This window comes from Camponotus vicinus, unplaced genomic scaffold, assembly GCF_025532165.1.
Source record: "Camponotus vicinus isolate PSW18456_S1 unplaced genomic scaffold, iyCamVici1.0 SCAF_3, whole genome shotgun sequence".
NCBI lineage: Eukaryota > Metazoa > Arthropoda > Insecta > Hymenoptera > Formicidae > Camponotus > Camponotus vicinus.
The window spans coordinates 3,929,551-3,953,219 of record NW_028141967.1 but is presented as its reverse complement, the minus strand read 5'-3'; the positions used below and the strand labels follow the sequence as shown (position 1 = coordinate 3,953,219).

At 33.0% G+C, this 23,669-nt stretch overlaps 1 protein-coding gene across 4 annotated transcripts in view; it reads right to left on the bottom strand.

Annotated features, from left to right (window-relative positions):
* Calx (sodium/calcium exchanger 3) overlaps window positions 1-23,669 on the bottom strand; it is a 68,866-nt gene that overhangs the window by 2,785 nt on the left and 42,412 nt on the right. For 2 of the 4 annotated variants that reach the window (XR_014437785.1, XR_014437784.1), the window contains exons 4-8: window positions 20,735-20,926; window positions 18,128-18,289; window positions 11,726-11,884; window positions 3,931-4,102; window positions 1,299-1,608 (exon numbers count right to left, since the gene is read on the bottom strand). Coding sequence is in view for 1 of the 4 variants with exons in the window: in XM_083094143.1 (XP_082950269.1) it covers window positions 1,404-1,608; window positions 3,931-4,102; window positions 11,726-11,884; window positions 18,128-18,289; window positions 20,735-20,926 (890 nt within the window). In the remaining 3 variants the exon portion in view is untranslated. Of the gene's footprint in view, window positions 1-645; window positions 1,609-3,930; window positions 4,103-11,725; window positions 11,885-18,127; window positions 18,290-20,734; window positions 20,927-23,669 lie in introns of those variants that run through there. The other 2 variants (XR_014437786.1, XM_083094143.1) reach the window with 2 other exon arrangements.

Genomic DNA, 23,669 nt, shown 5'->3' with positions numbered 1-23,669 from the left:
AATTTTTATTCGAAAGTACAAATATTAAGGATGTTATTATATATTTTTTTAAATAAAATATTAAAAAATTATAACTATTCTCCCGGACATTGTTTTTTAAAAAGCGTTGCACGGTGAGCAGAGCTATTCGAAGCTGATTCATCTGATATCAAAAATTCGATAAACTGTAGCTAATGTATGAAATTGTCTAGTAGATGAACGAAGGATCGAAAAATTGTTTTGGGACAAAATGGCAGCCATGTGACACTAAGATTTTTTTTTGACTTAAAAATTGCTCATTTTTTATTAAGTAAAAAAAAGTATTCATTAAAAAACAAAATCCTTCGTTCATCTACTAGGTTTTTATATGTAGAAGAAACCTGTAAAGTTTCAAGCAAATCGGTGTAACGGTTTTCGAAATATCTTGCTCACCGACTTTGAAAAAGTGATTTCGAGAAAAACGCGTTTAAGATTTGTGTCAAGTTTACGTTTAAATAAAATGCAGATTTTTTAATTTACACAGAATCATCTATTCCAGGCCAATATAATTTTAGTTTATTTAAATCTTCATATATTGGCTTGATAGCCTTTAAAACATCAGAGCTGAAGCTTTATAGACGTATTTAAACGAAGTTATACATTCTGACATTTCATGAAACATACACTTATAACTCCGTCAATTTGCATCCGATTAATTTGAAACTTTTAGGAAATATTTTCAATATGATATACTTCAAGGAAATGTAAAAACATAAAAATCGGTTTTTTTACTTTTATGACTAGGCATAACCCCTTAAAGGAATTAGGTCATTAAGAAAGATGTAAAAAATTGGCTTAAATTAAGAAAAAAAATTGGATAAGAATAATCAATTAGAAATCAATAATATTATAATTGTTAAAAGGGAAAAATATTTGCAGTGTAAATTGCTCTTCCGTATTACATATATTCCGAATAAAATCGTTAAATGTATCTCGATGTGAGTGAAATAAAAAATCCTTTATTAATTTGCGTAAAATTCGTGAATTAATTCGAATGTAAGTGACGTGGAATCAAACGTACAAAAGGCTGTCTGCACGATAGCGATCATTCGCTATATTTAATCTTGGCTTAAGACATCTTGGTGGATTAGCCTCGGAATATTCGGTCATAATATTGATATTCATAGCAGTTGAATTCAACAGCTTGAAACAACATCTTTGACGCTTTAATGGCGCCTTGGTAACGTGGGTTTTCGATTTTCCAGAAATAAACACAGCACGATCTCGAACCGCACGGCAACCGAAGCCTCCTAAAATGTCGGAGCAATCGACAGACTTACCGGATACAAGTTTCGTTGAGCACACGCCTTGGCGGACGCCAGAGCTAAGATATATACGCAGTGGATAGGCCGACGTAATGGCGTCGCACGGGCCTCTCTCTTAGTTTAGAAGCCCTGGATTACGCCGTAGGCCTCGAGGGTGGACATGATGAGGTAGAGCAACCAGAGGGAGAACAGGAACACGGATGTGACGATCTTGGGTATAAAAGGTCCGCCCAATTCGCCGCCGATCGACTTCATTCGCCTCACCATCAGCACCACGATCACCAGGCAGGCCTCGCTGCAGAATATGGTGACAGAGAAGGCCAGGCTGCGTCATAAAATGTGTCACGTGAGTATTGCTGTGGAAAAGCCATGTATTTGGAATTTTAGAGCGAGAGATGCGATCGCGAGAAATCCAACTGCAAAATATTGAACTTCATGTGATGACTAAAATTCTCTTTCTTGAAATAATATTATTCGAAATTCCTGAAGACCTTGACAATTATTGCCATTTTATCGACATCTTTGATCAAGATCTCATTATTTATGCTCGAACAAATATCGTACGTTTATTAAATAAATATAAAAATTTACCAGGGGACATTTTCTTTCTATTTTCTTGAGATTTCAAACTCTAGATTTCAGCGAGATTTCTCGCTCCGAAGATAAATGGGAAAACTTTTACGCCGCGATGGCAGATTCATTCTCAATTCCGGATCGGCAACGTCGAAACTTGACTCTCGTTTAAGGTCGATCGACGGATGGGCATTTGCAAGTTCGATAACTACGTACCATGAACTGACAACTTGTCGTTTAATTTTTTTTTTCCGGAAATCGAGAGCTGAAATTTACTCTTTGCGAAATTATTTGGATTAATACAGCGCACGCGATGTAACTTAATTTATTAAAATACGAAATATCTCTCGTGCACATCTGTCGTCGATTTTCGCGAAAATTTTATCCGATACAAAGTTAAATCTCGGGAGCGGCAACTCCCGTCGAGATCCTCGTAAAATGGGATATCTGCGCCGTAGCTGAATAGAAAATTGCGAAGCAGGGATTCGCAATTGACGACATCTAAACAACGTTATTTTCCAGGCAAAATAACGCCCACGAAATGTTGAACATTCGAATACGACCATTTTAATGGAGAATTTACGAATTCCAAAGCAGTTCTCTGATCAAAATGGCGTAACATGTCGTATCTATTAAGACAGATAAACAGCTGATTTTTAATTCTCCCGTCGATACATCATCTCTTAAGGGGTTATGCCTAGTCATAAAAGTAAAAAAAACCGATTTTTATGTTTTTACATTTTTTTTAAGTATATCATATTGAAAATATTTCCTAAAAGTTTCAAATTAGTCGGATGCAAATTGACGGAGTTATAAGTGTATGTTTCATGAAGCGCCAGAATCTATAACTTCGTTTAAACACGATTATAAAGCTTCAGCTTTGATGTTTTGAGGGCTATCAAGCCAATATATAAAGATTTAAATAAACTAAAATTATATTGGCCCGGAATAGATGATTCTGTGTAAATTAAAAAATCTGCATTTTATTTAAAAGTAAACTTGACGCAAATCTTAAACGCGTTTTTCTCGAAATCACTTTTTCAAAGTCGGTGAGCAAGATATTTCGAAAGCCGTTACACCGATTTGCTTGAAACTTTACAGGCTTCTTCTACATATAAAAACCTAGCAGATGAACGAAGGATTTTGTTTTTTAATGAATACTGTTTTTTACTTAATAAAAAATGAGCAATTTTTAAGTCGAAAAAGAATATCTTAGTGTCAAATGGCTGTCATTTTGTCTCAAAACAATTTTTCGATTAATCCTTCGTTCATCTACTAAACAATTTCATACATTAACTACAGTTTATCGAATTTTTGATATTAAATGAATCAGCTTCGAATAGCATTGCTCACCGCGCAGCGCTTTTTAAAAAACAATATCCGGGAGAATAGTTATAATTTTTACATTTTTTAATATTTTATTTAAAAAGAATATAATAACATCCTTAATATTTGTACTTTTGAATACAAATTTATTTGGAAAAAGAAAATTATTACACTTTTCAAAAAAAAATCTTACATCATACTTTTTTCGGTCTGCTGGCTAGGCATAACCCCTTAACGCGGTGCAATGACGGTCACACACGTTGCAACATCGTCCAAGTTGCCTGTCGTGATGCCTCGATCAAATTTCTTGGGAATAGTTTCACGAACGGTATCGTAAATGAGAAATGACGCTTGGTTATCGAGAACATGTCGCCATTTTGCTCTAATCTGACCTAATATTGTCTCCTCCAACATCATCGTGGATCTTATTCGATTCTATCGTGACAATGCCGAATCGATCGCGTATTGAAAACGTGTCCGCGAAAATTGTCTAGCTTAATTAAACACGCATATCTTAATTAACCCAGGGTATATCGCCAGAAATGCTTTAATTTCGTCGAAAAATTTGATATAAAATTGATATCATCGTCTTATTATCGACGTTAAAAAGTGTCTTTCAGCAGCAGCTTTCAACGATTGGCGATACAGCTTCAGAAATCAGCGAATCATGCTCGGAACTGCTTCTCGGATGCTACAGCGAATCGAGCATTCCTTGGTGATGGTTTAATTGTTTGATCGCTTTACTCACTTGCCGGGTTCGACGAGGAACGGCTCGTTGTGGCAGGCACGATAAATGGCGGCGATACTCCACGCGACGCCGATCCCCAGGAAGACGTTCACCGCGTTACTCCCGGTGACGTTGCCCACGCTCGCGTCGGCGTACTTGTCCTGGCAAGCTGCCACTTTGCTCGCGAACGTATCTGGAATAAATCCGAGTCTTTGTCATTTTAACGAGCAGGGGATATATCGAGAGAGCACCGGTATAGAGGAACTACCGATACGTAACAAAACGTGACTCTTGTTAGAATATTCTTACGTTCTCTCTAGCGTTATGCAGTTATTACGGTACGGAATATTATACAGCATATTTGTAAAATATGAGTAGAACGATATTTTAAGTAAAATATACATAATGTGATTTTCAATATATATTTTTCATTAAAGGACCAATCTTTTAAAATCACGTAGAGATCGACTTTAGACACGAAAGAGTAAAGGAAAATTAAAAAACTAATTGTGTAAGAAATACTGTCTTGCATATTTCGATTTAAAGATTTATTTATTTATAAATTTATCTTTTAGTTAGAGAGGCGGAAAAATAATTGATTTCTTGCATTTTATATAATTTCTTGAGATTTTATAATTTTTTATATAATTATTAATAATTATAAGATTTATTATAATTTCATGAGATTTGTAAATTGTGCATTAATTGCGGATAACATAACTCGAAATAGGATGTTGCAGCTTTAGTAGAAAAAAAAACTAGCTCACAGTTCGATATATTGCTATTGTGTTTCAAATGCGCGTAACAATATCGCGCTTTAAGGCCGACGACCGAGATATTTCGATGACCGAAAAATGTATTGTGCGCATACATCGGTAGCCATTTATTCTCTGAGATTATTTTTTTTCCGTTATCATTTTTTCATCGCTCATTTTTAATGGAATCGCCCATCGACATTTATATATCAGAATTTAGAGATATTTAACAAAAAACGAGAGAAACGTTTCACCCAAGTGTTATATCATTTTTAATATTTTACTTTTATTAATATTATTATTTCCTTATTATTATTATTATTATTATTTTACTTTATTATATTTTTTATTTTATTATATTATTTTATTTTATTATATTTTTTTATTATACAGGGTGTTTCTTAATAAGTGCGAAAAATTTTAAGAGATGATATTCTTTGTCGAAAATTAAGGGAGTTTCATATAAACATATACTCCTACAAAAATTAGGTTTTTATTTTTTTCTCAAATTTGGAACAAGCTAAAGAAATGAAATTAGATGGATATTTTCTATTAGTAAAAAGGTTATTTATTAATATTTTTTTTTAGTCTCCCATATTGTTATAAGGGGATGATACTAGCAACCCTTATTCAATTTTTTATTAGAACTTTTTAATGGGCCGGAATATGATCATCTAAAAATATGCATTAAAAAGTTTGATTTATTTAGAAGCTTTTTTATTTCCTTTATTTTTTTCATAAAATCAATAGTTTTCAAGAAAAAAATAAAATACGTTAAGTAGCATAGGTTTCGAATTACGAGAAGTTAAATTTTAAAATAAAAATAAAATTAGAGTAAATTTTGAGAAAATTGGAAAACAAAATTATAATAAAAACCTAAAAACCTAAAAAATAAAAACCTAATTTTTGGAGGAGTTTTATGTGAAAAACCCCCCTTAATTTTCGACAAAGAATCATCTCCAAAAATTTTTCGCACTTATTAAAAAACACCCTATATATTCTCATATTTTACATCCTTCATGCAAATACATATGTATTATTTTAACTCGGTATAACAGGGTAATTCTAAAAAATAGCGTTACAAAAATTTATTCGTAAACGTATTTTCTGAATCGACGAAAAGGCTTTAAATTAAATTAGAGTCCACCGTTAACCTTAACCCAGTGACGCTTTTTATTGCGACTCGCGCGCTTCATTCGCGCTTCGTTCGCGAGATAAAACTACGTTTCATTGCGACGTGGGGGTGGATTTATAGGGCGCATCCCGTCGGGAATCAAAGATCCCCCGGCTCCACCGAGGCAGAACGATTTGCGGCAAACGATGCTTTGACGCTGGCGCCGAGCACGTGAGAGATTCGATACCAGTTTGCAGTTCGCAGCGGAAGAAGTTCGACCCAAAGTGAGTTCCGCGTTCGTCGTTATGTGAAGCGACGGGCAAGAAAATCCCGCGTCACGAGATAGATTCGCGAAACGTGGCGTAATAACGCGGGGCAACACGCGCGCGTTTGAAATTCAATTCAAGTCTTCCTCCCGGAATTATGTCCCGGAGGCTGCGACAGGTGCCTTAAAGTCGCGTTCTGTCCGGAGAAATGAGATTCTCGTACAATTAACGAGTAATTGTTGGGGAAGAGATCTTGCTTCGCGATTTATGTATTTTTAGAGAAATTTTTTCCATCGCTTTCGATCGATAAACTTGGATCTTTCTTTATCGTGTTTCCTGTAATTTTTAGATTCCTCTCCACTTTACGCTACCATTATTCCAGTATACTCTTCGCTTGCTAATTAATCAATCAAACCTAGTGAGCGCGATTGTTTACGCTGAGCTTACGTCGCCGGTATACGCCGTTGATATTTACTACTGGCTGTCGTCACAATAGTATGCTCAATAATTCATCAGCCGTGAATGATAGTCAGCCTTGCGTTAATACAAAGCAATAATTAATTATTGTAACGATTGCTGTGGTAATTGATTAATAAAATTATCACGCTTAGGAGGCTCATTAATTGTCAATCGTAAACTGAATTTGCAACATGTTGCTATGATTAATCACAATCAGTAATTAAAAAAAAGAAAATAGAGATAAGGCTTTATTTGTGAAAACAGTTGATATAAAATGTTGAATATGGAACTAGTATAATTATTTATAAAATGTATAAAATGTAGTACTATTGTATTAGTCACATAATTGTAAAAAAATCCGTCGTATATCTTATAATTTGATGTATTTAATTTAATGAGTGTAGTGATAATAGTCGTAATAACTTGTGGGATTAATAGCAATTATCACGACGCATGGTGTCGAATATTGCGTGTGATTCTCGGACACCCTGTATAGATGATATTGAGGAAAATTCTCCGTGCTTTTTTTGTCGGCGATGCGCGAAAAGAAGGATCTCGTTGAACCGATCTCGAGCGGTGCTTTGGGAGATCGGAGGTATCCTCCGACATAAATATTGATGAGTTTCTGGGAGAAGAAAGTTACTTGCGGAGTTTCTACGAGGAGAAGAAACACCTAGAGAGAGAGATGGAGAGAAAAAGAGAGAGAGAGAGAGAAAGGGAGAGAGAGAGAGAGAGAGAGTAGCAAAAGGAGAGCACAGCGACTTAAGTAATCTAGCCGGGAAGCCAATACGTCATGCAAATTTTGTCGATATTCGGACGTGATGGCTCAGCTTCCGGGACAGATACAATTTTGAAGCGCATATTCCGTTATGCGATTTACGGAAAGCAAGAGATCACATTTCAACACTACAAAAAAAAATATACGAAGATACTGATATCGTGAAACAACGATATATTTTGAAAATCAGGCATCAAGATCAAAAGAGAGAGAGAGTCAATTTTCCTTAAGAAACTCCAAAATGGTTGCACATATGAAAGAACAGGAAAATATTCCGAAAGAGAAGGAGAGAGAGAGAGAGAGAGAGAGAGAGAATAAAAGTGGAAGAAATTGTACGATACAAAATATTCTCTACAACAGGGATGTTCATTGAATTTTTTAACTTATATATATGTATAACCGTTTCCAACAAAATGCATGCTTTATTTTATACCTCACAACAAGAAAAAAGAAGAAGTGAAAAAGTTATATATCTCATCGATAAAATATATTTACTTTTATACAGGGTGTCCCAGACTTAACGAATCAGCCGTTGATAGCAGATTCCTGAGATCATTTGGAGACGGAAATTCTAATACCAAAATGTTGAGGAAGACTTCATAAAAATGTTCAAACTACTGACTACTGTCGCATCGAAGACACAATCGCGCTCACTGCAGAATCCGATTTTTTATCTTATATTGATCCCTCTATCGATATCGATATTATCGCGCTGAACGTGGGCCCCTTGATGCGCTATGTCCCTGAGCACAGGAGAACGTAACGCGATTGGTAATCTTTAATCTTTCGTAGCGCTGAAACTACATCTTCCTCAACATTTTGGTATTAAGATTTTCGTTTCCAAATGATCTCAGGAATCTACCATTAACGGCTGATTCGCTAAGTCTGAGACACCCTGTATATGTGTACCTTTATTCATAACAAATGCAAAAGTTTCCAAGAGAAAGAACACCGGGGATGCGTCTTTAAATGATGAGAGTTAAAACTGCATCAGAGTTAAAGAGATATCTCTCTATAAATTCTTGATCTTAAATTGCAGTAGTTGCATTCACTGCGCATTTATATTTTGTAGACATATTTGGGATAATCAATTTCACAGAAAGCAGCCGCTGTTTTGGATGCAAATTTTGGACGGTAACCTATTGACCCAGAAACTTGAAATGTTACAGCTATCGTAAAGCTTTTAATAGCTTTTGATAACGCCCACTCAAGCGATTTATTAAATGCTTTTGTTTCGTACGAATAGGACTTTATATGAAAATAGTAGACAAGTACAAAAGTTAGGGGTTAACAATATTACCATTTTAATACACAAATATCGACATTGATCTCTCTTTAAAGATACTTATTTGAGCGTTTCAATATTTATCGGGCAGTTAAATGCGCACTTTTGATTTTGGTACAATTAAATGAAATGAAGATATTAAAAACTTCCCTCTGATGTTTATTTTTTATAACAATCTTTTAAATTGTCACGTAAAATTCTTCAAAAATTCGAAATATTCGAGATACTCGAAAGGAATCACACGACATGGAATATTTAAGTTGCATCAATGTTTGCAATGCAATGTTACAGAGACATTGTAAAGAGATATAAATGAAAAATTCCAACAAGATTACAATATATTGGAAGCTCGTAGGATGTTAAAGAAATGCCTTGTCTTTTATACATTGAATTTAATTCCTTCAGAAAGAAGTAATGAAGATGCTAGAGTGTAATAGAAGCCATAGGACAAATTTCAAAAAAATGCCAATCAATCACTAATTTCAGACTAGACGAGAGTGAAAAGTGTATACCTGGAAAATATTGAAAGAAAATACGAACATTCAAGTAAGCTAATAACCTTATTAACCTTCGATCAGTCATTCGTTATTTCGCGGCCAGGCACATCTTGGGTCTCTAGAAAAATACAGAAACGTTTCAATATCTGTGCGAGACTTGATCTTATTCTACATATAATGTTACATTACAATTAATTATGATTAACACACTCATTATTCATTTAATTTATTTTTGCAAAAAATGTGCATTAAAAAAAGTGATGCAAATCTTTTTTATATTTTAAACATCTCCATCAGTTTGTTTGTTAAGATTATCTCTGTACGTAACATCATGTGTGTACGTGTTTGCAGAAACGTTGCATCAACGCAAATAAATTGCATTACAATGTAAGCTTCCCGAGAAGGGACATTTTAATTTCGCTGCAATTTTACAACGACTTTGCGGTGATATCGACTGACGTACTTGCAACCTTTCGGCAACGTTTCTGTAACTTTCCCAGGCTATACAGGCGTTTAATCCAAACTTATGGTCGCGCGCATCAAACGTTCCACCCCGTATACGAAAGGACACGGATCGTAGGCGGCCATTGTTCCTGGACTACAAAGACCAGCTGCAATAAATTATCGCTGTTCTCCTGTAATCCCAAAATCCTGTCGCAATATGGCGGACGCCATAAGTGGAATGCGACCAATGCGAGATGTGAAGGTAAACTAACAGGAGAGAGACATATTAATCGCTCTAATATCGTCCTATCTTTGAATATTGTTCTCTCTTTCTCTCTTTTTCCCCTAATATACAGGGTTTACCCAAAAGTGTGGAAACCCCTTAATATTTCGAAAAATACGCATTTAAAAAAAAAATGTTTCATACAAAAGTTATAGGGTTTTATGTGGCGCATTACACAGCAACATTATTATGACCTCGAATAGCGTTGTCAAGGTTATGTGAAGGTCACCTCTAACTTTTTAAATGGGACACCCTATATGCTTTTGCATATTCTTGTAGCTTATCTCGAGAGCTTTCCAAAACACTATAATTAAGTTAGTTTTCATTAAGTACTTTCCGAGTTATGAGGCTTGAAATCATTTCTTAATTTTACATAAACCATAAAATATCTAGTATCTAGTTCAAATATCTAGTTCATTTTTCGATTATCTTACCTTAATACTTTTATGTACAAAATAATGAGAGGAATCAATTGGTGTAAAGAAAAAACATAGTTGTTTTTTCTTTACACCAATTGATTTCTCTCATTATTTTGTACATAAAAGTATTAAGGTAAGATAATCGAAAAATGAATATTTTACTAGATATTTTATGATTTATGTAAAATTAAGAAATTATTTCAAGCCTCATAACTCGAAAAGTACTCAATGAAGAAATACTTTATTATAGTGTTTTGAAAAACTCTCAAGATAAGCTGCAAGATAATGTAATAAAAAATATAGGGTTCCATTTAAAAAATTGAAGCTGACCTTCACATAACCTTGACAACGCTATTCGAGGTCATAATAATGTTGCTGTGTAATGCGCCACATAAAACCCTATAACTTTTGTATGAAACATTTTTTTTTAAATGCGTATTTTTCGAAATATTAAGGGGTTTCCACACTTTTGGTAAACCCTGTATGTTATCATTCCCCCCATCTGTTCCAATAAATAATATTTTTCTACAAAACAATATTGCGAACAATGCAAGATGGGATTAATTTTCTGCATCAATACAGATAATGATCTGTTAATCAATTAATATTCTTATGATATTTTTTTGTAATAATAAAAAAATTTATCAAGTTATTGCAAAATTACATTGCTGTGTTTCCATGAAAACAACAGTCTCTATTTGATTACAGTTCATATGTATGTGCTACGTACATTTACGATGAATATATCATATGCAACAGAAATAAACGTCAAAGTAAACATACAATATAGCGCGGATACTTGCACCGCAATAATTTTAGAACGAGGATTAAGATTTGCTGCGCAAATTGTACAACGAGGAATTTCCGAAAGTCATTCAACTTTCTTACGACATAAATAACGTTTTAAAATTACAACAATTACGTTCATTACAAATTCTCCAACATGGCAGCGTTCATTTTTATTCATTTTTATTCGAGAAAAGCCTGTCGGAAGGCTATTCATTAGAAAGAAAAATACAAAAAAAAATCTTATAATGTAAATCTATTATATTTCATCCATATTAATTCCCTTCGAGATAATAGAAGGTAGCAAAATTGTGACAAAATAATTAAAATTATATAATAATTATATAAATATATAATAATTATATAATAATTATATAAATTATATAATAATTAAAATTATTTAAAAAATAGAAATATTTTAGCAATTATTATCAAGAACGAGAAAGTAACTAGATCATTTAAAATAAATAATATGGACAATTTTTAGAGTTATAAAATTTACATAATCCCATTATTGAAAATATTGAACAATAAATAGTATTAAATACCAAACATTATTCGAATTAAATAATTTTATTATATTTTCTTATTCAATTATAGAGCATTATAAAGGGTATTTGACAAAATTTTATCTTATAATCGATCTGAATAAATTTTGCCAGAAGAAAAAAGAAGAAAAGAATTTCGTCAGCAATTTCCTGTAGACGCTCGCGTTTTATTTGACACTTACCGGGGATGCTGGTACCAAGAGCGACGAATACCACCGCGGTGACGGAATCCTTAATGCCCAAAGTGCAACCGAAATAGGAGGCAACGTCGCCGATTACTGCCGTCACAACACCGATCCCTAGGATGCTGACGATGAAGCATAAGTAACCGCTGGCAATATCTGAAAATTTAACGAGATAATGCTGTCTTTATTTTCTCATATTTTAAATCAAACTAGGCTTTACGCAAACGTAATAAAAAATATTCCAAAAACTGGATAATTAGTTAATATATGCAGTTATTAATATGCAAAAATACGGAGATAAAAGAATATGGGACAAATTTATTTTACAATATTACACATAGGCTAATTATAAAAAATTGATTAAATTATTAATTGTGAAGATTACTAATATTTATATCTCAGTAAAATAAATATATGAAAATCAACAATGTTTTTGAAGCTTAAAAAAAACATTGTTAAATACAACCAAAGGAATGCTTTAATCATTTTGCATGATATATAATTAAGCTGTGTGCGAATTACAAAATGTGCTGATGCTCTTCGTTTGCATAATACGCCAACGCAAATTACCACATAACCGCACGTTCGAGAGCTCTCAATTAAGCTTCTGCGTAATTTTTTCCTCGTGTGTATTTACTCTTGGAAATAATTGAGCTACTTCAGTTTAATCTCATCTAGGTTATTCAAATCACGCATAACGTTAGGCACATTATAATTCTGTTTTAGCTGCGATTATTTCCGGTGAAATCAACTTTGGCAAGTAACTTATAACACACACATATATACACTTAAATATAAATTTAATAAAAATAAACATATCAAATTATTTTACGCGTGTATAGCCAAAAAAAACAGATCAAAATAATTTGATCGATTCAGTTATGATGTATAAACCTAGTAGAATTTCGATACGGGTTTCGATTTGGCGAAAACAAAAAAGGATGTAGCGGCTATCGGTTCCGGTTCCGGTTTGGGTCCCTAGCTTATCCGGAATGTTATTCATCAGTGTCATGCAAAAAAAAAGGTGAGAGGAACAATCTATAAACAAACTCTACTGACATTTTCATCCAGCTCCTCTCTCGAGAGATGGGGCAGATAACGGCTGCCATAAAAAAATGATACAACTTTATAACAATATTCGTTATAGAAGATAGTGCAGTTTTAGTGCTAATGCAGTTTTTTCAAGGAAATAATCGCAAATACCGCAACTAGACAATTATACTAATTTTTAAGCACCGCTGCAAGAGCCACTTTCACAACAGAATCTTATACAACAAGAGTAATATTAATAACAATAATTCTAAGAATTTTTCTATAGCAACTTCAAAAATAATTAATATACAACGAGATATTATTTTTTCAAATTGCAATCTAAAATTTGAGTACTCTAATCTCTACAATTACCGAATTTAACGTTTCAATATTGAATAAATATAAAGCTCTAAGTGATAATAATAAAACATCTCCATTTCTATGAAAATAATTGAAAGACAAAATCTTGAAATACAAAAATTGTTAAATCCATATCGATACATAATGGAAGACTTTAACTTTATAGAATTTAATTTTAATACATAAATTTATAATACAAAAATAGTAATCTCAAGTAAACTGATTATTATAATCTTAGAAAAGACAATTTAAAATATTACACTTTTCACGGCTCAATAAAGACATAAATCCAAAAATATTATTTAATAATAATTATTTATAATTATAATAATTTTATTTACAATTTTATAAATTTATAATTTTATTTATAATAATAATTATTTATTTAATAATAATTAATTTCTACTTTTTATTATAATAATAATTTATATAATAAATTTTATTTATTTATTTTTAGCTCAGAGCATACGTGATGTATTGAAATTTGTATTTATTTTTTTGATGGACTTTGGTTCTCACGCAAATCATAGGAGAACGGGTGGTGCACCTTGCTTTGCGGAAAGTTATCGAGCTCACCGTGTTTTTACGGAGCTTGCTCGTGCGGAAAACAACGGACGATGGCTGATGGATCCACGCTTCGCGTGGAAAGTTGTCAACCCGTCCAGAACTGTATAACTAAATCAGTTACATGGTACAGGAACGTCGACCTATTATTCTCAACACACGTTACTTCGAACCAAATTTCACCTGCACCAAAAATCTCTCCACACGTGTCTCTCTAATGCACATTTACCTTAAATTTCATGGAAAACCTGGTAGATAAATATTTGTCATAACTTTACCTATAAATTCAAATTTCAATACATCGTACGTCTTCGAAACTAATGAAGATAAACAAATAAAGTTCGAAATTAATAAAGCCGATAAGACCTTAACTTTGCTACCTCTGAAGCATCGAATTGAGATTTATGGCACTATTTCTTCTCCTTGTATGCGTACATATGTATGTGTATGACACAACAAGAGAAAATTATTATTAGAGATCTTTATGGGAAGGCACGGTTTACGGTGGATGCAGGCGTAAATATAGCTAAAGACTCTGTAAACACGCGGTTAGTTTTACTGTTAACACGTGGCCGACGTATAGTATCGCAGCACGCTTGCCGTAATTTCTCGCTAACTCGACTGATTTAAACATGTTTCACGGCCTTTTTCAAGCAAAACTCTTATTGACTACATTATGTATAATTATCGAAAAATTAACAGGCTCTCGAAAACTTGCTCAAAGGACCGAGTGTAACTCTATAAAATTAAACATCAAGAAATATTGAAGTCAGTTTTAACATAAATCTAACAGTAGTGTAGCACTAGTTTATATAATATAAAATAGTTTTAAGGAAAAATATTATATATCTATAAAAAATAAATATATTTTATATTTTAATAATCGTCTACTTAATGCAGATGTCATTTTTAATTGCTACTTTTTATTTTAGGCTACATTTTTCGTTTTTTACATTCCTTATTTCCTTAATTTTATTTTTTGTTTTTATTATTTTATTATTACTTAATAATTCTACAGAAGAGAATTATATTTACACATTTATATTTCACAATATTACATTTTATATTTTATTTATTTTTATTTATTTTTGATATTGAGACAAAACTGTTCTATTTATTTCCGCAAGTTGGCAAATATAATTACTATTTAATTAAAAATTATACTGAAAATATGACGTTATCTTAAATAATAACAAAAAATTTCTCATAAAGGGAGTTTATTGATTTTCTTACTGAAGCAAACGTACCATTTCCGCCTCAACAAATCTATCAATATCTAACGCTTATTGGGAAAAACTTATTTAGTATCTTGAATCCGCCGTACAGAGCCCGAAACAGCTATTGTCGTAAATTTTGCGAACGAAAATTACTTTGGAAAAGAGTATGCGGGTGCAGGTCGCCATAAATCACGCGAAAATTTCGCGGAAAAGCGGAGAACGACTCGCGTGTGTATCTTGCATGTATGTCGTGCATTTATCTCTGTACAAGTATATGTGTGTATTCATGGGATTTTCTAACATTTTCAAAAAACCGCGAAACTGAAATATTAGCGCACACGTATGTATAAAATTCGCATATTACGTGTTTCGAAATTCGAGTCTCGTCTTCGAATTTTACCAGCTAATTCCTTTTATATAATCATTGAAAAATCTTTCTCCGAATGCAATTGAAACAAAATATAATTATAATTTTTTTAAACTTAGGCAAAAAGCAGTTGCATAATTTTAGAATTTGAGTGATTTGAAAATTATGAGGATAGATAAAATATTTCGATTTTTAAGTATAACAATTGGAAAAAATAAGATTATTATTTCCATCGCAGAAAAAAATCTTTCGTCACTTTATTTATTTCCTCTATTCGGTTAATTTTTCAATTGCAATTTTTCGATTTTATTTGGAAAATCGGAATGTCTTTATTTATTATTTCACCTTAGATCTCTTTATTTTTTTTAACAAAAAGAAGCTGAGAAAGTTTCTTATTTTGACAACTTTTGGCTATCCAAGCTTTCTTTCTCGCGAAGTAGGGCGAGAAGGATTGGAATAAATGCAGGTTTGCATCTAGTAACGAAGCGTTGATTTATAAGAACGACGAGAGGGAGGAAAGAAGAGAAGAATAAACAGGGTGAAACTACGCTGCTCGATACAGTAGTTTCCAGAGCTCTTGCCAGTTCAGCAGGCTTTCGCGATTGTGCTCGCTGAAATAAAACACATCTTCCCCTCATCCCTTTATCCCCTTCCCGCCGTCTTTCCTCGTTTTCTTCCACCCGATGGAAGCAGTGTCGTGACTAAAGGGTGCGGACAAACCCTTTCGTTGCTTAAAAAAAAAAAAGAGAAAACAAAGGAAAAGTCGGAAATTAAAGAAAAGTCGAATTAAACGAAACTGAGAAGCGAAAAAGCGCTTGGGGAAAATCCAAGAAAAATCTATGAAATAAAATGACAGGAACAGTAAGAATTCTCTTTCATGCTCCTTACAAACTAGAAGAAAAGAAACTATAATAGCTTTTTCGCTTTAAGTTGATACATTTTTCTCCTCAAGTATTTATGTATTCATAAAAAAACCGTATTAAAAAATTTAATCGTTAAAATAGATTATTAAACAGCTTATGTATGCGTGTCTGGGGGGGAGTACATTAATTTTAAAATCGTAATTACTTCTTGAAAAAGATATACATTGAATTGTGTGTTAAATTATTAATCTATTAAACAATTTCTAATTAATTTTTTTTATGCATGGAGAGAGATATTGAGAAAGTCAGATCAAAGTCCGGACGTGAAAGGCGAGATTCAGTGCCCCTTCCTTTTCGTCTTGCAGATTGCGCCATCATAAACGCCGGTAAGATGCGTTTCGATCGAAATTCACTTTACCTTCCATCGCGTCAAAGTCGTTTGCAATTTTGTGTCTGTCAACGTCGTTTTCACGTAAGATTGCGGCCACCATTCGCATTTGCGAGCAAATTATTACCTCGGGGGCAAGCTAAAAACATCTTTTCGCATCGCGTAACGTTTATCGATTTTATGAAACTGCTTAGCGATAGCGAACACGTACTTCACTGCCATCAATTTTGCCACAAAGCATCGCAATAATAAATTTATATATATATATATATATATATATATATATATATATATTACATTGATAAATTATTATGTTTATTATATAAATTATATACATTTATTACAGTTATAAATTTATTATATACAGGGTGACCCATTTTAACTTAGGCAGCCAAATAACTCGAAAAATAAGCAAGATAGAGAAAAATGTTTTAGACAAAAGTTGTATGGTTTCGAGGGGGCCATAAGATGGTATCATTGGTTTGACCTTGAAGAGTCATTTGAAGGTCACGTGAAGGTCACTTCAATTTTTTTAAATGGAATACCCTATATATTTTTGTACATTCTTGTAGCTTATTTCGAGAGCTTTCCAAAACACTATAATTAAGTACCTTTCCGTTAAGTACTTTTTGAGTTATGATGCTTGAAATAATTTCTTAATTTTACATAAACCGTAAAATATCTTGTAAAATATTCATTTTTCGATTATCTTACCTTAATACTTTTACGTACAAAATAATGAGAGGAATCAATTGGTGTAAAGAAAACACATAGTTGTTTTGAAGAAGAAATATGTAATTTGCAATTAACAATTCCATATTTTTTCTTAAAAACAACTATGTGTTTTCTTTACACCAATTGATTCCTCTCATTATTTTGTACATAAAAGTATTAAGGTAAGATAATGGAAAAATGAATATTTTACAAGATATTTTACGGTTTATGTAAAATTAAGAAATTATTTCAAGCCTCATAACTCAAAAAGTACTTAACGAAAATGTACTTAATTATAGTGTTTTGGAAAGCTCTCGAGATGAGCTACAAGAATGTACAAAAATATATAGGATGTTCCATTTAAAAAAATTGAAGTGACCTTCACGTGACCTTCAAATGACTCTTCAAGGTCAAACCAATGATACCATCTTATGGCCCCCTCGAAACCATACAACTTTTGTCTAAAACATTTTTCTCTATCTTGCTTATTTTTCGAGTTATTTGGCTGCCTAAGTTAAAATGGGTCACCCTGTATATGTTATATATATTATATATTATTTATATACATATGTAATAAATTTCCTGAGAATCCGTTTTTCATAGATAATAAATAAGACATGCAATAAAAAAATAAACAAGTATTTCCGAAATACATTATCAAATTTAAAAAAAAATATTTTATTTATCGCAAAAATGGAAGAAAACTTCTCTTTTTTCATATCTGTATGCGTCTTCATTTTATTCCAACTACGAATAGAAACTGCTCTAAAGCTTGATCTATTTTAGAAATAAATCTCTTCAAGTCTTAACAATTTAATAACCAATAGAATTAAAAAATTATTATTCGTTTATAAAATGTGTGCTGATACGAATGCAGCAAAGATTGACACTCACCGGTAGGCGGGACAAAGGCGAAGAGAACCTTCCAGAACACGGTAAGCGAATGCATGAGATAATCCATCGCCGATGGTGAAGAGGGCTGACCACTCTCCTCGTTTTCGTCGCCCCCGCTGACGGTCAGCGCTTCCGTAAATTGTTCCTTCCAAGAGCTTGTGCCTGGAAATGTATTGTAAAATTCAAATATATCCAAACAAGAAGAAAAGAAAGAAAAAGACGATGACAGATTAGATGATATTTTTATAAATAATTACTGATTCCTAGCTTTTTAAGATTTTATATCTTTATAAATATTTTATAAAAGGATTAATTAATTCTTGAAATAATGAAACAATATTTGAAAATTAATTAAATTAAAAAATATATTGGAAAATTGCTTAGTAAACGAAAACCTCTGTTTATTATTATTATTATGCACAAATCAATAGAAGAAATAAATTTTTTTTCTCAGAAAAGACAATTCTGATAAAATGTGTAAATTAAAATTTATTATGTATATATTCGCGTATCTACTTAAACCTACGAGTATATCGAACAAGTGCATAAAGCGTTTTATCGAAGGCAACAGTCGAAAATGCTTTGAGCGATTCCACTTCACAAGGTGAATGAAGGCAGAAAATGCAGAAAGGAAAACCGAACAAAGAAAAGCGCAGTATAATAGAGCAATACGATATTTTCCGCGTCCCCAGTCGACTTCATTTTCACACACACACAGATATTAACAATTTCACTTCGTTCGATTTGTTATATTTAGACATACATCCGAGACATTTTTACTTGAATATTTTATCTGAACGTATGAATAATTATTAATTTATATTTGTACTCTTGCATTTATTCAAATATTGAGAGAGATTTAGACGTGCGATTGTTGAAATTTTTTGTGTATTTACTACATTTTAATTACTTTTTTCTTCCTTTTCTTTGAACGTTTCGTCGATGTTTATAATTTTGTCGTAAAATTACGATATACAAGCAATTTGTTTTGCTGACGACAAATCAATTTTTTCATATAATATGAAAAACTATTTTTTCAAATAATTTCGTAGCGTGACATGATTTACGAAGAAAAAAATGTATAAGGATGATTCAAAGAAGATAAGAATGGGAGAAAAGATTTCATTTTCAAGAGGATGAAACAGAGAAAGAAGAGATATTTTAAAAATCGTGATAGGAAACGTTGTCACGTGCGATTCCTCGATTCCTTCGCCGACGAGAAGCTTCCCGGAGATGTCTTCAAGGAACGAAAAGCACACGGAACAGTTTCCCTAACACGAGGAAGAGGTGAGCCCCCGGAATAGCGCAAGAGGAGGAAACGAACAAAGCAGACTTCTTGCTGCAACTGATAGCTGCAGAGAGATTCGTGCTATTGTCTTCTGTGTTGGGAGTCGATAACGAAAGCGAATCCGACACAGAGTGTCATTTTCGAGGCTTCCATTGGAAATTTACGGTATTCATAGTACGAGAGGGGTGACAACGAGATCTTGTTCGCGAGGGATTTTATTTCGTGTTGTTGATCGCGAAAGATGGCCGCAGAAATTATTTAAATTATTCAAAAAAATTAATCAAATTACGATTATTTATTCATGATTATTTCAATTCTTCAACGATTTCATTCATAAATTAATTAACAATTTCTTAAATTTCTTAATCATTTCTAATAATTTCTTCTCCTACCAAAGCACGAAACGTGAAAGGAACAATCGCTTACGATACAAGCCCGCGCGTATTTTGCAATTTAATATTAAATTTTTCAAGTTACCGTTTCAGCCCGCGCGCGTCTAGGGCGACGCGGGATGGAAAAAAATGGCATGTAATATGAAGTAATGCGAAAAGTGAAGTACGACGGGACATGAAACGGCCGCATAGCGAGGGTGCGGTAAAAGGGGATGCGCGCGGAGGATGCAGCAAATGCAGAAACGTGAGAATCATGCATATGGCGTCCGGGGAGTCTTGAATTTCACGAGCCCCCCCTCCCCCTCCCCCCTCACCCCCGTGCATAACGCGCCGCATTCCTGGGGGTTGCATTTCTGAAGAGCTCCAATCTAGATGTTCGCGAGTCCCGCGATGCGCATTTTATCCTCCATCGGGAAAGGTTAGGTTAAGCTCGCTTAGATGCCTCTGTACCGTTCAATAATAAATTTACGACAGTTGGTGAGAAAAAAGTGAGAGAGAGAGAGAGAGAGAGAGAGAATCCCTCGACGACGTGAAAGATTTCATGCGTTTTATACAACTATATAAACTTTTCCTCTCATAAACGAGAAGGCTACAAGTTGAAAGGATTTTTCCTACGGGAGGACAGGGACGTTAGAAAAAGGAAGAGGACTCTAAAAAATTAAAATTACAGGCTTTTATTTATTGCCTCGACGAATACAATTCGTAATCTTGTAGGATAAAGTTTCCCTTTACCTTTATCTACGATGCTGTAAAAATGAAATATGCGCTTTGCGTCCACGGTTTAAATGTTTAAATTTGATCCTTTCGAATTGAAAACAGACTTTTTCCCTCGCTCTTTCTCCAAATAAGTGGCTAATGCTCTCTACGGAATCTTCCGTATTTTATACCGGTTGTATCTCGAGAGAAAGATTTAAGGTAGAGACTCACCGAGTATTATGGAGGCGTTTGCTCGCTGGACGAGCTTATCCACTGTATTCTTGAACTCTTTGGACTCTTTGATCCTGATCTGAGCCCGGGATACCTCGCCCAGCCGCGGTCTGCCCAGCAACGCCATTTTCTCCTCCTCCGTCCTCTCCTCCGGCTGTTTTATCTCGGCCGCCGCCGCGATTCCTGCCTCCGCTGAAACCAGAAAATCGCGTCTTGCTGCTTCAATGATGCTAGCACATGTTCCGCGGCAACGTGAGTCGAAAGCCGGCTTGTGATCAGACAGGAACAGTGCACGAATCAGTTTCTGTTATCCTTGAGGAATCAAATAAATAAGGGGATCGTCGAGAATTTTTTTAGGAAATTCAATATAAGAATTTTCATATCTAAATGTGTGTAGAAATATTCATAGTTTTATAAATTAAATTATCAGAAGTGTAATAAATTTTTATCGCAAGTTATATAGAAATTAACATTTAATATCTTTAAAAAATATTTTCTTAATTTCTATTTTAGATGTATAAATTTCTACTAATTAATTTAGTTTCTATTAATTTCTATTTTATTAATTTTTATTAATATTTTATTAACTTTATTAATTTTTATTAATTTCATTTTTCGCGTTTATATTTTTTAATAAAATATATAATCATGATTATCAAAAGCTTAGCAAAATTTATGGTACCTATTAATGTTTAAAGACACAGTGGGAGGGTTGATCCTATGAAAACACTATTAAATAATGATTGATTGATTGATTGATTGATCCTCCTCGTGTAAATCCGTGCAAATAGGCTTTAAGCGCGGGCGACAAACGCGACAAAGTTCGCATTCTCGCATGGACGCGGCTTTATTATCGATTGATCTCATGAATTATAGTCGCGAGCCTCTCTTAGGCTAATTCTGTGCTCTCGTCTGACCACATCGCCGACTCGTGCTACTTGCACCGACGCTCTTCTACTGGCGCACAGTGTGAAGAAGTAAGTCAATATGCATGGGAGAACAAGAGAAAATTCTACATGGCCTCAAATATAGGTTACAGATGTTCTGAATATTATTAATTAACTTCGTTACTTTTCTTGCTACACAATTTCGACGAAAGGACTAATTTTCCGTAAGCAAAAAATGAAAATGTTATCTACATTCGTAATGATTAAGAGGTTCTTAGCATGTGAAGCATGTGAAGTACTAAATTCTCGAATGTCGTTTAATAATAAAAATTTTGACAATGCATTACTGCGCGTGGAATTTATGCAAAAAATAAATCCGCTACGCTGCCAATGCATAAATAATACTCAGCGGCCGCATTTATCTCCGCCATTGAGGGATGATCGATATTTTGCGACGGGTATTTCGACCAATGACGAATGACGCACTCGTTGTTGTTGTCTCCTGTCCACGCCCGTGATAGTACTTCATCATAAGGAAAAGGAAAAAAAAAAAGTAAATCCGCAGATGTAGATCCGGACGTTTCGAAATAAAAGAAAATAGCCCGGTAGAGAAAGAGGGACAGAGATAAAGGATTATTATCATCGCGTAAAGTTTTGATTAAAATCCACTCAACAAATTCCAGCGCGTATATTCAATATATTCATCGATACGTGTTCATACATATCCATTTTAAAAATCATTTTTAAAAATATAATCTAGATTAGTTTTTTATTTTTTGTTCGTTTTTTTCATCGAAAAAAATCAAGGTAGATAACGAGCGAATTTCTGAATTGATGGGTTACGTTTCAAACATTTCTACCAGCGAGAAAATGATCCTTTATAGATGTCCTTTTGCCGGAGATGCTTCGCGAGAAAATTTCTCGTTTTCTTCCTTCGAGGTAATTCCCGCTATTTTCCTGGTGAATCGAGAAAACGATATTGAGTATGGAATTTCGTGATTTGTGACTTACTTCGTACTTGAACTGTCGCTTTGCAGTCCCAATTCTGGTCTTGTTCATCCCGAAACCTTGTACAATATATTGAATTGAATTTCGCGCGTTTCTTTGGTCTCAAATCCCTGATAAAACCAATGATTTATTTTTGTACTCTTGCTTTCTCACTGACTTGCTATCATGCCATTACAAGAAATGGCTTTTATGATGCAATGATTGGCAACAGTATGTGGGATATTATAAATAATTTATGTAAAAGAATATATTTAAATATTTCTAAATATATAGAAAATTTTTTAAATTTTTTCAAATATTTAGAAATATTTAGATATATTTTTTATATGAATTTTATTTAATTTGTTTTTAAATATATATTCTAAAAAAGAATGTATGGAAAAAAGAAAGATTTTTCTAAAAATATATTAACACAAACACACACACAATTTTATTGATATTATATAAATTAGAAACGTGTGTATATGTGTGTCTAAATATTATGTTTAATACAATAATACGTTACGTATGTTTAATACAAAAAATAAAATTAATTTGAAATAAAATATAAATAAAATAAACTTTAAATAAATAATAACTAAATAAAATGAATCATAATAAATAATAAATAATATTAAATAATGTATTGGAAATTCAAATATATTATTATTAAGATAATAAAATATTGATATTAAGATATTAAAAAAAGTCCCAACTTATTTTTAATTAAATTAAAAGAGGGATTAAAATATTATTTAATTAATATAAGTTTTCAGGACGAAGAAACAATTATCCATCAAATTCGCGTTCAAAGAAATATATACAATGCTGCGTTTATCAAAATTCACTCTTGCCGAGATTCTCGCGGGATTACGTTGTCATTTTTCAGTCGCTTCCACGTCGAATCCTCATTCCTGAAAACATCCCTTCGTGGGCAGATATAAATTTGTTTACTTTGGCTTTCGCCCTGTTCTCGTGTTACCTTCTAAAAGCTTCTTATCCCTCCGAAAGCTCATATCTCGACCGAAGCTCAGTCGAGTTGGCTTTCCGCGCTGGCGAAT